This window comes from Achroia grisella, unplaced genomic scaffold (assembly GCF_030625045.1).
Source record: "Achroia grisella isolate CSIRO2021 unplaced genomic scaffold, CSIRO_AGI_Agris_v1 utg1062, whole genome shotgun sequence".
In the NCBI taxonomy this organism is placed as follows: domain Eukaryota; kingdom Metazoa; phylum Arthropoda; class Insecta; order Lepidoptera; family Pyralidae; genus Achroia; species Achroia grisella.
This window is the reverse complement of record NW_026712566.1, coordinates 1,818,789-1,833,657: the sequence shown is the minus strand read 5'-3', so window position 1 is coordinate 1,833,657 and position 14,869 is coordinate 1,818,789. Positions and strand designations below refer to the sequence as shown.

The window sequence follows — 14,869 nt, the reverse complement described above, 5'->3', positions numbered from 1 at the left end:
ATTTTTAAGTAAATTAAAAATAGCCGTACAAGCAAGTAATACTATTTCCAATAATACTTATGTATGAAGTGTTGTCATATTAAAAATAAATACATGTATTATCGATTTTTTTGAATAATCGATAACAGGATTTTATTACAGCGCATTATTCGATGATGCTTTTAATGAGTCGTTGTGAACAGTAAATTTTCATTATTTTGTATTATAGCAGTGTTCCGTTTCAAAGAACGGAATATAGTAGTACATTATTAGTGTCGTTGGTTATTTACATTTGTACTGAAAAATCGATTATATAATAATTTAAAATATCGAGTACGAATCGTAGCTGTCTTCGAATACTGGCAACTGGTAAGATTAAAATAGTATTTAAAAAAAAGAGAGAAATCGACCCTAACTCGAATACCATAAAGTTGATTTTCCTTTCTCATTAATATCATAGCAGTTTGTTTTTAACTTGCGTATGACTCTTTATTGTTATTGTACGGTGCATACATTTCAAAAATTATATTTTAATGTAGGTACATACATTTCTTTCATACATTTCAAAAATGAACTTTTTATGTAGGTACATACATTTCTTTCATACATCTCATACATTTAAAAAATTATATTTTAATGTAGGTACATACATACATTTCATACATGTCAAAATTGTCTTTTAATGTAGGTACATACATTTCTTTCATACATTTCAAAAATGAACTTTTTATGTAGGTACATACATTTCTTTCATACATCTCATGCATTTATAAAAATTCATACATTTCAAAAATTATCTGTTAATGTAGGTACATACATTACTTTCATACATTTCGAAAATTATATTTTAATGTAGGTACATACATTTCATACATGAGGTACATACATTTCTTTCATACATTTCATACATGTCAAAAATTATCTTTTAATGTAGGTACATACATTTCTTTCATACATTTCATACATTTCAAAAATGAACTTTTTATGTAGGTACATACATTTTTTTCATACATCTCATACATTTCAAAAATTATATTTTAATGTAGGTACATAAAAATTATCTTCTAATGTAGGTACATACATTTCTTTCATACATTTCATACATTTCAAAAATGAACTTTTTTATGTAGGTACATACATTTCTTTCATACATCTCACACATTTCAAAAATTATATTTTAATGTAGGTACATACATTTCACACATTTCAAAAATATGTTCATCAACTTTATCCCTCACTAACAATACTAGTAGTAGTACATAACCTGGTTTATACCGCTAAAGATATTGAAAGATATACGAGTAATTCAGAATGTTATCAAGTTCAAAATAAGCACACATTACTTGTTAGATAACAGAGTAATATTACTCGTAATAAAAACATTTGTAACACCCATATGTATACTACGTATGTATAGTATACTGCTGCGGCGCCGTGAGACTCGTCTACATCTACTCATGCGCGGTGTGATATAGTAGTAAGGCAATGAGTGTCCCAGTGACATGTTATAATATTTTCTCGTTAAATTTTATTGTAATATACACAATTTCGCACTAAATAACGTGTTACCCCGGTACACATTTCTAATAATGAAAAACCTAGACCGACCCTGTTCATTAATCTTACAAGATCTGACTTTAAAAATTACGATATCATCATAAAGCCTTTCATTTCCCCTTACAATAATTTTTCGCATTAAAAAGTAGCCATTCTCAGGGTCTACATTATCTGTCTACCAAATTTCAATTAAATCAGTTCAGTAGTTTTGGCGTGAAAGCGAGACAAACAGACAGACTGAGTTACTTTAGCATTTATAATTGTAAGAATATCTCTATTAAAAATAGGGGTTGGTGAAAGACGGGTGAAAATTTAGGCGTGTATGTATTTTCAATGTAACATTATAAATAAATAAAAAATTGTCCATAATACAAAAAAATATTTTTCGGGGTAGGCCACCCCTATGACTTAGGGGTATAAAAAATAGATAACTAGACCTGGCAAGTATACATATCAAATTTCATCAAAATGTGGGAGAAATATGGCAACTAACACTGTGATACAAAATTTATATATAAGATATAGCGGAATTCTCTTAAAAGAGGTACATCGTAGAATACATTATTGTTCAAATACGTATTTACAACATATCAAAAAAATAGGCATGGAATGTAAAATAAACCATAACATAATAGGTATATACATTGGCACATAAGCCATATCTTAACGATAAATTTTACATCGTCCCTAATGAGGTACACGATAAGTACCTACATATCTTTATATACAGAAAACAGATGTCATGTAGACTGAATTGACTGCCATGCTTTGTTACTAAGCACCCACTAGTAATCGAACTGCTTCAGATCTAGCGACATTGGCGAAATAAAATAGCCCGAAGAATAAGGAAGGAACCATTTTCTTGTATGGGATGGGGTATCTGTATGTAATATTATGTTATCTGTGGTTATACAATTGCTGGCAAGGATAATGATAAATTAAAGGATAAATCTAATCATGATATAAAAAAGATTATTTTGAAATGGCTAAAACCACTTGAATATGAAAACTGTGGAACACTAGTGTCCTCGTATTAATATTGGTATTAATATTTATCTCTCCTTCTTCTTCTCTTATCCTCTCTCTCTCACACACACAACACACACATACGCACACACACACACACACACACGCACACACACACACACTTTGCAAGTAAATAATGATAAGCTTGTGTTATTACCTTATTTAATTGTCTTTTTATAAATTGTAATTCCAAACATTGTGAATTGTAAGAGGAGGGAACTGGTACAAAAATACAAGTTTCTACTGTTTACTTATACTATACTGGTCCCCTCCGTCGATCCCCCGTCCAATTGAATCGGGGATCGAAATTACGATGTCCTGAGCCGAGGTTCGAACCCCTAGCGGTGCCATCAGACTGAAGTCGTATGCGTCAGGCGGGAGTTGCCCTTCAGCTACTCCATAAGTCGTTCCGCGGGTTTGGAGTACCATCTGCACTCGCCCTCTATCGTCCGGTGAAGCTGTAAAGTCCAGCTGCGGGCCAACAGCATTAGAGGAGTCCGAAACAAAAAACTATACTATACTATACCATATTGTATATTTTATAGACAGAAGAAGTGTATCCACTTGAAAGGTGGTGGCGTCAAATATTATGATGAACTCGTGCTGACCTGCGGACAACAGTTCCAGCATCCTGATTATTTGAAGGAATCTTTAGAACTTGTTCAAGAAGTCGAGTTAGTTTTGCTTTACTCATACTCTTCATAATGTGAGCAGAAATAAGTTAGATATATAAAACTTTGCGGCTATTGGTGATGTAAATTTAAATGTCACCTATTTCGATGCATGCAAGTTAATAGAATTTGTAAATTTTAAATTAATATTGCAGTTATTGTTCACATAAGGGTGATATGTATGCGTGTGATGTGGTTGGTTGGAGTGAGATACTAAACCATTTCTTTCATATTTCTTCATTCTTGTTCAAATTTTGTACATTTTAATAAATTATCGTTACTAATACTTTTTTCAGATACTATATTGTTGTTTTAACATAAGTGAAAACCATTAGGAAAATACAGCAATATACTAGATTAACTCTTATTTTAATTTGTGACAATACTGTTACTTACTCTGTCAGGGAAGGCAAGCCCTGTGATCGAATTCTAATGGACGACCCGAAATACCATCCCGACAGAGTGCCCCCACCACCTGACATGCTAGAAAACTTGATGCTTATCAATTCCCTGTTCGAAGCCAATATGTCAATGCGAAAGTTAATGCGTTTGATCTCCGAATCTAGTGAGTATTATACTAGTTGACCTTTACATTTATCATTATATTTCGCGTAATTTACATAATATCTTTTTAAATTATAGCTTATGTATAACATACATTACTGTAAAATTTCATCAAAATCCGTCCAGTAGTTTTTGCGTCAAAAAGTATAACAAACATCCATCCATACTCACAAACTTTTGCATTTATAATATTAGTGAGATAGTGTGTGTGTGTATGTGTGTATATATATATATGTGTGTTAAATATATTATTTGTAATAGAATTTATTCTTGAGCACTATATATAAAAACATTAGTTTTCCTTCTCGACATAAACTTTTACCTGTGTTAAATTTCATACTCATATAAGTAAATTACTATACCTTCACGACATCTAATCTCACATGGTATAGTCAGACCCATTTTCAACTGGCGTCGTGGTGAATGTAACATTTAGCATGCCTACATTTTATTGGGTATATTTGCATATTTTTTACAATTTTCTTCGATTTTGTTCGTTTCAGAGGACACAGATCTGTGTCTAAGCGAAAATAACCAAGTGGTAGTGTACGGAGAGTGTTTAGAAGTGTACAGTTGTATAGCGGCTTTACTAGAGTTGGGCTTAGCGGCCAGCATGATAGCTTTTGTGGAACCCTTCCCTTCCGAAGACAACAGCGTGATGCGAGTCAACTGTTTCAACAATGAAACTGTAAGTTTTATATTCTTCTGTAGTATTAACCTTTTTTATGTATATTTTATAGAATTATGTGTTATTTTGCACATGTACATTGTGTTGCAATTATTATATATATAAACCTTCCTCTTGAATCACTCTATCTATTAAAAAAACTGTTTCAAAATCCGTTGCGTAGTTTTAAAGACTTAAGCATACATCGGGACGGACAGACAGCGACAGCGACTTAGTTTTTTGTAATGTAATGATTATTATTATTTGTTGGACCTCAAATATTCAGAAATAAATAAGCGGTAAACTAATGACCGTTACTGAAGACGTTATGGCCCTCTTTATTAATCTAATGTTGATTGTTCGGCAACCAAAGTGTAAGAATGCAGACATAAACATAGTTTTATATGTTAATAATGTTTTTGTAGATGAAACTTAAAATTCATAGTGCTGACACTATTACCCTCTCTCTCTCTCTCTCTCTTCCTGGCTATATATCCCACATGGTGGTGGGGTCAGCTTTCCTTATTTTTGTCCGCCACTTAATCTTGTCCCGGACATCGTCTTCAGAGACCTCACACGCTATCATGTCCCTAGCAACAACATCTTCCCATCCCTTCCTTGGTCTGCTCTGCCTCTTCGACCAGGAACAGAAAGTTGCAGTGCCAGGTTTCCGACGTAATCAGGCGACACTTATAGGCTAACACTATTATCCATTTGCACAAAAAATGAGTGTGTTGTATTTTCTACGTTGATTGTCGCATGCCCCTCCTTGTTAATTTATTTAAAAGAGCAACACGTAAGTTTCTTGTGATGAGTCTGCGTTTCTAATGAGAGGGAGAATCAAGAAAATATGACCACTCAAAAGTGCTTATATTAATGAAGTTTATTTGTGTAAAGATCATTTCTATCCATATAAAAAATATAATTTTTAGGTAGATCAGAGAGTACAAGCTAACTTGGACCAACTTGGTGTCCGAGTGTTCCGCCGGTGCACGCTATCCAGTTGGCGGCAGCGTGACTCACGGGTAGTGAGTTTGAATCTCATGTCCCCACTTCACGCTATAAAGCTGCCTTGTTTCGCTCTATTCTACTACGGTATCAAGGCTATTGATGTGAATGCATTTAAAGGTTGTTTATTATGAATATTTAGTATATATTTACTAAGGATACTAAACAATTTATAGGAAATTAAATATATATTTTTATACTATTACACTTCTTGAAGTTACACATTAAGTACATAAGAGAGACGAATTTCTGAGCATTCCATGGATTTTGCCGATGGTGCCGAGTCCATCATGTGGCAAAAAGGGAAATGAAACAGGAACAGGCTCGATCGGAGGGGGAGATCGCTAGTCAGCGTCAGCGTAGAGCATTGTAGAGTGAGATTGAGGTCGTCGTATTCGCCGGTGAGAACGGTGTCGTGTGTGTGTGTGATAGCGTGGTAAGGACGGAACGGGTGGACGGTAGGGAGGCAGGAGGATTGCATCGGTGGTCTAGCGGTTTAGTAGACTTAGTTGCGATGGTCGTCTGTTCGATTCAAGTTTGTGTGTGTAGCAATCAACGCGTGCGGGCTGGTGTACGAGGGCGGGGTGGTGGTGGGCGCGGCGATGGACACTATCGACGCGCACGTGCGCGCCGCCGGCCCCGCCACGTGCTACTCGCGCCGCCTGCACGCCGCGGGTCTCAATCACGTGCACTACTGCTCGGAAGATGTCGGGGAGGCCGTACGTCCTTTTTTTTTCAGACTACTCTTATGCTGTTGGCAGCAGCTGGCCTTTACAGTTTCACCGGACGATAACCCGTAGACGTACGTCTAATGTTATACGATCTTTCACGCGGTAATCGTCCTTATACAGGAAGTAATGTGAATATAAATAAACGAGAATAACTGCACGCGTCGCCAACTCGGGAATGTGTCTTCAATCATGAGTACTTTAGCGCCGTTTTTGTAATAATTAATTAATATTGCAAAATGGAGGACATCTGATTATAGAGCATAGACATAATTATACAAACACATACTGATTAATTTATAAATCTCAAACGTGTCTATGGAAAATAAAATCTCAAATTAAAAATATGTTTTGTCTATTGTTTAATTTATTAATAGTTATTAAATAATTAATAATAACTTGAAATTAAGTTATTGAATCTATTGTTTAATTTCTTTATTTAATGAGATATTAATAAAATAAAAACGTTTTTATAGCTGGCAATGTTCTTCCTGCGGAAGTTAGACCCATTTGTAATCGGCAATCCGCAAGTGGACCGGACTGCCTCAGAATTATTACCCAGATACAGTTCAAGTTTACTTGCGTAAGAACTATATATTATACAATATGCTGGCAATAGAAATAATTTCATTTGACAAACCTTTGATTAACAAATGTTGTCGAAGGCAATTTTAATGAGGTTGAAGTTACACAATATCTTTTTTGTGGATACCTCCACGTATGTTTGTTGCCAAACTAGCTTACTTCATAAGCCGTGTTTTTTAATGAAATTCACAAACATGTATTCATATGCCATACATGTTTGTGAATTTACAGGGTATAGCGGCATATCATTTTTACTCCTTAAGATGACCAAACCAACAAATGGATCGTATTTTCCTTTAGATGGGCTGGCAGCTTGTATTACAAAATTCAGTTACAAATAAAGCGATTAAATAGAATTGAGCAACTGTTTTAATTTTAACTTTGAACGTATGCTCCAATACTGACTCAGAACACTAATATGCAAAAGTTGCTCAAACATTGGTGGCATATATTTAATACAATTTTGACGTATTTTCGTGTGGCACCGGCTTTATATTTTATGTATTATTAATTTTAACCGATACAGTTGATTGATGGTCTATTGCAGGTATAAAGGATCACATGCAAGCATTGATAAATCGAGCATAACGCGAATATCATTGGGATCACAAAGAAGGTTAATTGCAACTTTATTTCTATCTCCCTTTCCCCTTTGGGAAAATTTCCTCCTATGGCAAAAGAGAGAAAGAGATTCATTCCATTATCATCGATTAAAACATATATATATGTATGTATAATACTTAGATGGCAACCAGTAATGAAATTCGAGTCACCCATAGTGCAGTGTGCCACGGTGCTTGGACAGTTGTATTATTTGAAGATCAGGAAACCGGGACCTGAATTACCCATGGAAGTGCAATTATCCCTGTCACGCCAGGTATGAATGAGTAGCAGGATAATTTGAGATTATTATTCATATTCATTATTAAGGCTTACATTAATTATAACCCTGGACAATTTACATAGCGTCATCTAGCCTCATGCCAAGTACAGCTTGTATTATGGGTAGTAAACAACTAATATACAAACATTTTTTGTAAACACATAGTGTAGATAGAAAACTCCCAGCCAGACATAAACAACCATACTCATAAATATATGCAACATGTATGCATCGTGCGAGGAATCGAACTCGCGACCATTAAAAGTAAGGCGGTGTGCTAAACCTAGACCACCAAGGTCGTTAATTGTAATTTATATGTTTTAAAAGAGAAATGGTTATGATGCAAAATTACATTAGAACCACTGAATTTGGCGCGTTAGATACATTTTGTTAAGATACAGATAATAAAACGAATGACAATTCGTCATATTTTTTTCTATTTTAAGTTACTGGAAAGGTAAACATACTTACCCACTGGAGAGGGACCATTGCTTATACATGAACAGCATCTTTGACATATGTCATCATACAATACCCCTAGTATTTGATATATGTTCCAATTCAGGCCTAAGGTGTAAATTCCATCGGTGGCTTTAGTTTCAACTTGTTTTCCAAGTGACATACATAAAAAATATTACTCCCAGGGCCACACTCTTATCACTGACGTGGAAGGGAATTACTTTCGCCTGCAGCTCAATGCTTTACATCGCGTGGAAGCTATAACGTGTCTCTCTAAAAAGAGCTTCTCGAGCGAAATACTCTCGCAATTGTATGGGAAGCACGAGTCTTTCTTCAACAAATTGCTCGCCAGGTTTGAGGTAATTTCATGATTTTCTTTATAATTAAGGATATTTACTATGATGATATTATTTACCCACAGGTAGTCGATACACATATATATGTATGTGCATCGATTATATTAAATGTATAAATAAATAAGTATAAATATAATAGATTAGCATTTATGTGAAGTGTATATACACTTCTTTTAATTATTATGAGTTTTATTGTTTGTTGAAGTTTTCTATTCTATTCTATAAACATAGGTAAAAAATTACAAAGATTTTTTCGCTCATTATTGTTATTATTTGAATTATTATTATTTTTTGTACACCTTGTAAATTTATCGAAAATAAATAAGTTATACATTGTTCTTGTAGCTCGGCGAAATCGTCGATTTGTACAGTTTTTTCACACAACCATGGATGGGAGCTCTCTACCAGGAGACGTTTGATGAACTATTGAGAGATATTAATGAACAAGATGTGGGTACGGTAAGTAAAATAAAACAACGAACAAAATTACGGGCCAAAGGTACAAACAATAACGCGTGCAAACGTAATCATTATTTTAGAAATTTGAAGATATTGTAATAATTATAATGAAATAGAAAGAGAGAAAGTGTTTGTTATGAGGAAATTAAATTCCGGAACCATTGCACCGATTGAGAAATTCTTTTAATTATTGAAATGGTGTATTTATTTTATATATATGCATAAGTCATAGCTAGAAGCAGTTGGATATATCATCCGACCTTCCGAAATAATTTCAACATGTCAAATTCTAAAATTTATAACGTGTTGTTTTTTATTTCATTCTTAAAAATTAAGTTAAGACGCAAGTTATTAGACTTTTATGTATGTATACTATTTTACTTATATGTACTGGAGTGGCAAAAAACCTAAAGGCCCTAAATGTAAGCTGTATTCATGAACAGCACCACGGATATTGTCATGATATCTACCACTTATGCGTTGACATTCCGGAGCACTTAGATTTTATGCCTCCATGTTCTGTAATTTTACTGTCTTCTCTTATTATCTTTCAATCGGAATACAGTTTATAAACCAAATTGCTTAACGGGTGACATAGGTGAGATTGAGATTGGGGTATCCACGCAGACGACATTTTACAAAGACTATCGGTATATATATACAAGATGAATTCAATTGGTAAGCAAGCGCTTGTCTTCTAGCTTCGACTAACCAGACACGTTTGTATTCTGCAGGTGTATGATTTAGTAAAATCGAGATTCACTTTCGAAGATGAAAAACCAAAATCGGCCGTAACGTCTGGACATTCATCTGTTTGTTCCAAAGTTCCCAGCTGTGGGTTTGGACCTAAGGTTACTTTTACTCGTGGCATAGTGACAATATATATCTCTGTCATATAAGTATATTTCTTCCTAAGTATGATCTTAGTTATGATAATTACGTACAAGCTAGGTGATTACAGTTGTTGGAGATGGAGAAGAGTAGAGCTGACCAAACAGGCTCCTATTTCTCTTGTTATGAGTCTACTTAACGGTGTAGTTAGTCGATTTCCAGACCTAGACGTATTTGTAGACCTACATGTAATTTGCTGGATTTTCATAGGATAGCAGTAGATTATTTAAGTATTATATAAACTTAAAATTGTTTTCATTTTAATTATTGTGTAAATATAAGTGTATATGTAATTTTACAAAGTGTATTGGGAAACTGTAAAGATAGCTTAGTATGATAGAAATAAATTGTTGTATAAATATGTGTATATGACGTAATAGTAAACAAACTGGCGCCACAATGTGGAAATTTGCAATGGTGGCGTATATTCATGAATAGCACCACGGTCTTTTTCTGACGTAACGATGTAATTCAATGATTTATAATATACTCATAAAATAAGCATGAAGAGAAAGGATTTGATTTATCTTATTCGAACGGATAGATTTATAAATACTGGACTGAATTTTACAATAGTTTTATATTATATATGGAAAGCTATTCTTATCCTGGCTATTCTATTTATAACAGGCAATAGTGTTAAATATACTATAGTAATTAGTGTGAACATCTCTTTTTTTTTAACAGGAGGCGCGAAATCTCGGTACATTCCGGTCAATTATTGACAGATTTCTTGCAAGAACATCCAGTGCTCAAAGAGTAAGTATTGCGAATTAAAAAACGATAAACTTGTAATTACAGGATCAGAGGCATGATATCTTAGATCTCTGCAATAGCAAGTTGAACAAACTGTCGGTACCTATCAACATTGACATCATCGCTGCACTTCAGTTAGCTCATGGCTAGTGCAACTTAGTTCGAATATCGAGCGTGGTATATTTACCACGCTCGATATTCGAACTAAGTTGCACCTTTATTTACCATAAACTGTGCGGGTTTACCTTGCTTCCGATGGTCGAGGGTTTAATTCCTCGACACAAACATTTGTATTCATGAATATGGTTGTTTGTATCGATCTGGGTATTTTCTATGTATAATACGTATGTATTTACGAAAAAAAATCAATGAACTTGTATCAGTTATGTAGTACCCATAACACAAGCTTCAGCTATCTTAATTTGGGTGTAGATGACCTTGTGTAAATTGCTCTGAGATTATTATTATTATTAATAATGTGTACTAAACGCGAAAGTATAAAAATCAGTTAAGGATTATATATACATAGAATCTTAACAATCATATAGGAGTGTGGCCAAGGAGAGGCCACGCGTGGTGAGGCGCGTGCCTTCTGGAATGCTGTCGGCGGTGACAGCATCGTGGTCTCCCATCTCACACGCTACCTAGGGAGCAATACTGTCACCAACCCACACTACGCCAAACCTAGCCCTGAGTTTATTTAAGTATGGCCTATTGAAATACTTTATAATTTAAATGTTGACATGTTACATCACTATTTGTTTTATTAAATATTAAAACATATTATTTAATAAATATTTTTAAATAAAATAAGCCCTTTTTTCTTCTGAATTAGTTTGTTTTATGAGATCAATTACACAGATACAAATACGTCGTTAGTTGCGTTATTTGAATTGAGCTGTGATGCACAGTTTGTAGCCAATGTCAGCCTGTTCTTTTTATCCGTAGCCAATCTCAAGCCGTCGTTTTTATCTACAAGTGGTCGTCAATAGATGGCGTTAACAAAAAATGAGTATACGTCTCTTTACGTGTCAAATGTAGTTCTAGGTTTGACCAGAACTTGGCAACTACAATAGCACAATCGGACAATTTGTTCAGGTCTTCCTTCGTCGCTGGGCATAAAGGACACGATAGGATAGGTTTGGGATCCATCCCAAACCATATTCCATCTCCTATTGTGTCTCCAGGCCCACAGTTGCAAGTCTCTGCACCATTTTAGCAAGTTGTGCCTGCACCGACCCACCTGGGTACGCCGTCTGTTGAGAATTTTCCAATCATGCCAATGCAGATCGCTGCCCGGTGGCAAAGTTGAGTATACTTACTTACAAAGTGGCTTTGACTGAACAAAATAAATACAGCTACGTTTTAGACAATTTATTTAATTTTACACATGTTCATTATATAGACAGGTTTTCTTAAATTATATTTACACGAAATGCACAGGATGGCCATTCAATGGTTAAGATATTTGCCGAAACAGTCTTAATTGATATGGTTTTGTATCATACAAGATACAAATCAGATTGTAGCCTTGTATAACCTATCAAACTACGACAAGAAATTTATCATATTAAATTGAGGAAATATTAGTTTGCAATGACTAGCGTCTTTGGCGTTATAATATTGATGGCCGCTTAATATTAATTTGACTAATTGTGACATTACTATATCGTTGAGCTGTTAACACCTTAAACTATATCATGCAAAACGTATTATATTTACATGGGCATGTTTTGCGAAAAATTGTTTATCAATTTTGATAGCTGCAAAATAATGTAAGTAATATTTAATTCTACATATATAAAATGTATTAGGTGTAACAGAAGGTAATGTAAAAAAGGTATTGCAATAGTAGAAGTACATATATATTTTTTACTTTGTATAACCCACCGCATTTAAATAGGCTTTTGGTATTCAAAACAGAATACTGTTTTAGTAAAGTTGTGATATGCCACCAGGAGTGCGAAGTTAAAATACTTTTATGTTACCAGAATTATTTCAATGTCTTCATTTTTTTAACTTTACTAACCTTTTATAATGTATTGCAAAACAAGAAAAAAATGGATGTATAAAGTCAGTTAAGTCGCTACCAAGGTATTTAACATATATTTGGTACGTCTAGGTTCGCGCTTCAAGCTTTGAGAACACTAAGTAACGCATAGATAATCATCCTGGATACATCACGTGGCACCATTTAGTTTCAACTTCTAATTGGTGCTTTAAAACGATTGAATTTAGTTAAAATACAGATTTGCAGTTCGAACTTCAACGATAGGTTTTATGTTATACGTCATATACCAGAACATTTTCATTTCGGTCATCATATTTTCAATTATATAGTTGTACCCTTTCTGTTACACCCGTATAAAAAGAAGTAGCATTTCTCTTATCTTATTCGATACAGCTAATGTAAGTTTGTAGCTATCAAAACTGTAATATTATTCATATCAATCAATACAACAATCAAGAAAATACATGACTTATCACTTAGTCAATTTAAAATGCCTGTACAATATGACTAGCATACACAATATACGTGTACCGTGAAACGAAACGTTCCATAATAAATTATAATGCTATTTGTACCTATCGTAACTATACGCTAACCAGCGCGCTCTTTTAAGAACGTTGAACCGTAGTCTCAACATTACCGACTTAACTGTCAATTTTCAAAACAAATTAATCAATTAATAATATTGTATACCAGTATTTCGCGCGTGACCACAACTACTGCAACTTAGATAAAACGTCGAGAGAGGTCAACACCTTCATTTACTAAAAAAATATTCCTGTTACCCGTTTAACTATAAATACTGGGTATTACATACGACAGTTAAAAAATAATTGAATAAAATAATTTTTAAAATTACTATTGTTGCAAACTCTTATTGTAACATACTGAAAATAACTTTCTTTGACTTTTCTTTCTTTCTTTGATATTTACCTGGGTACAGTTTCGTAGAATATTATATAATATTATATTATATATACTTTAAGAATAGCTTTTGTAGTAAATTAAAGGTAGCCTCTTGGTGCATGCGATGCGGTACAATGAGGCGGAATTAGTATACTCTTTTAAGTAAAATGATATACCGCATCGCAACGCACCGCATCGCATCGTATCGCATCGCACCGACCGGAAGCATCGATCATTCATCATCATTACCTTAACTTAATTATTTAATTCGGTATTTGTAAAACAACTTAATTTAACAAAAAAAATATATATCGTACGATGAACGTATTGATATAAAAAAATGATTGTTTTGAATTGAAAATTGTCAGATAATGCGTTGCGAGATTTTGGTGTGAACGGTCTTAATTCGACAATTGTTTTATCGTAACCTCGTACGATATGAATTATCAAAGTTATATGAATATGTACAATAGTAAATCATAGCTGTTTTGTTTATAACACCATGTTTTAGGAGAAGTCATTTTGCATTATAAGTTAATAATAATTAGGATTGTTATCCTAGATGAGTAAGTAATTAGAGGTTTACTGGAAAAAGAGAGATTACGTTATCTGGTTGTTACTGCGATTTTTTACAAACGATCTATACAAATGCTCTATTAATATTATCAAGTTCGTTTCCTTAATTAGAAAAAAACCTTAAAATTTTCTTGTGGGAATTGCTGTTACAATTTTCGGTCAGATCAGATTTAAGCTATATAAATTCATTTTTTTCTAAAGAAAATAGAGAGAAAACAAATTATAATGAAAAGTCGCTCGCCTTTAGATTTTTTGATGCTTGATTTCTATATTTCTTTATTATACATATGTATATATTAGGGCCGTATAAACAGAATGTAACAAAACATATCATATTAGATCTAGTATTTTATAAGGTACATATTATCCTTCTCGATTACCTAAATTATTTCCCGAACCAGACAAATAAAAAACGAAAAGGAGAAAGTAGAAAAAACAATGACTTATACATACATCTTCACATTATTAGATACACATTGTATCAGATGAAAAAAATAGACTTTCTGTTGTCTAAAGAAAAAGGACATACCGCACTGCCATCAACTTATCTCTGCACAACTCATGGTTGACTGGTAGAAAATGCCATTAAGTGTTAAGTCCGCCATATGTACTTTTTGCTTATGTATAACTTGCATTAAAGTTATTTAAATAAAAAATACATATGAAGCCAGTACGTGCTATATGGTAGGTATATGATTAGTTTTGTTACTTTCGTTTATTACGGACAGATTGCAAATATAAAAATCAGTATGTGATCATTGTGCCGATTAGTTCAAGATTATAACTC

The 14,869-nt window shown here is 33.6% G+C and overlaps 1 protein-coding gene across 1 annotated transcript in view; it reads left to right on the top strand.

Annotated features, from left to right (window-relative positions):
* LOC131854562 (cilia- and flagella-associated protein 61-like) overlaps positions 1 to 11,293 on the top strand; it is a 29,255-nt gene extending 17,962 nt beyond the window's left edge. Inside the window, exons 19-31 of the mRNA XM_059205682.1 lie at positions 3,108 to 3,236; positions 3,638 to 3,798; positions 4,301 to 4,485; positions 5,397 to 5,592; positions 6,022 to 6,191; positions 6,677 to 6,783; positions 7,333 to 7,401; positions 7,530 to 7,662; positions 8,313 to 8,486; positions 8,829 to 8,942; positions 9,677 to 9,793; positions 10,521 to 10,592; positions 11,138 to 11,293. Of these exons, the coding sequence (XP_059061665.1) occupies positions 3,108 to 3,236; positions 3,638 to 3,798; positions 4,301 to 4,485; positions 5,397 to 5,592; positions 6,022 to 6,191; positions 6,677 to 6,783; positions 7,333 to 7,401; positions 7,530 to 7,662; positions 8,313 to 8,486; positions 8,829 to 8,942; positions 9,677 to 9,793; positions 10,521 to 10,592; positions 11,138 to 11,293 (1,783 nt within the window). The remainder of the gene's footprint in view (positions 1 to 3,107; positions 3,237 to 3,637; positions 3,799 to 4,300; positions 4,486 to 5,396; positions 5,593 to 6,021; positions 6,192 to 6,676; positions 6,784 to 7,332; positions 7,402 to 7,529; positions 7,663 to 8,312; positions 8,487 to 8,828; positions 8,943 to 9,676; positions 9,794 to 10,520; positions 10,593 to 11,137) is intronic.
* Positions 11,294 to 14,869: the final 3,576 nt, after the last annotated feature.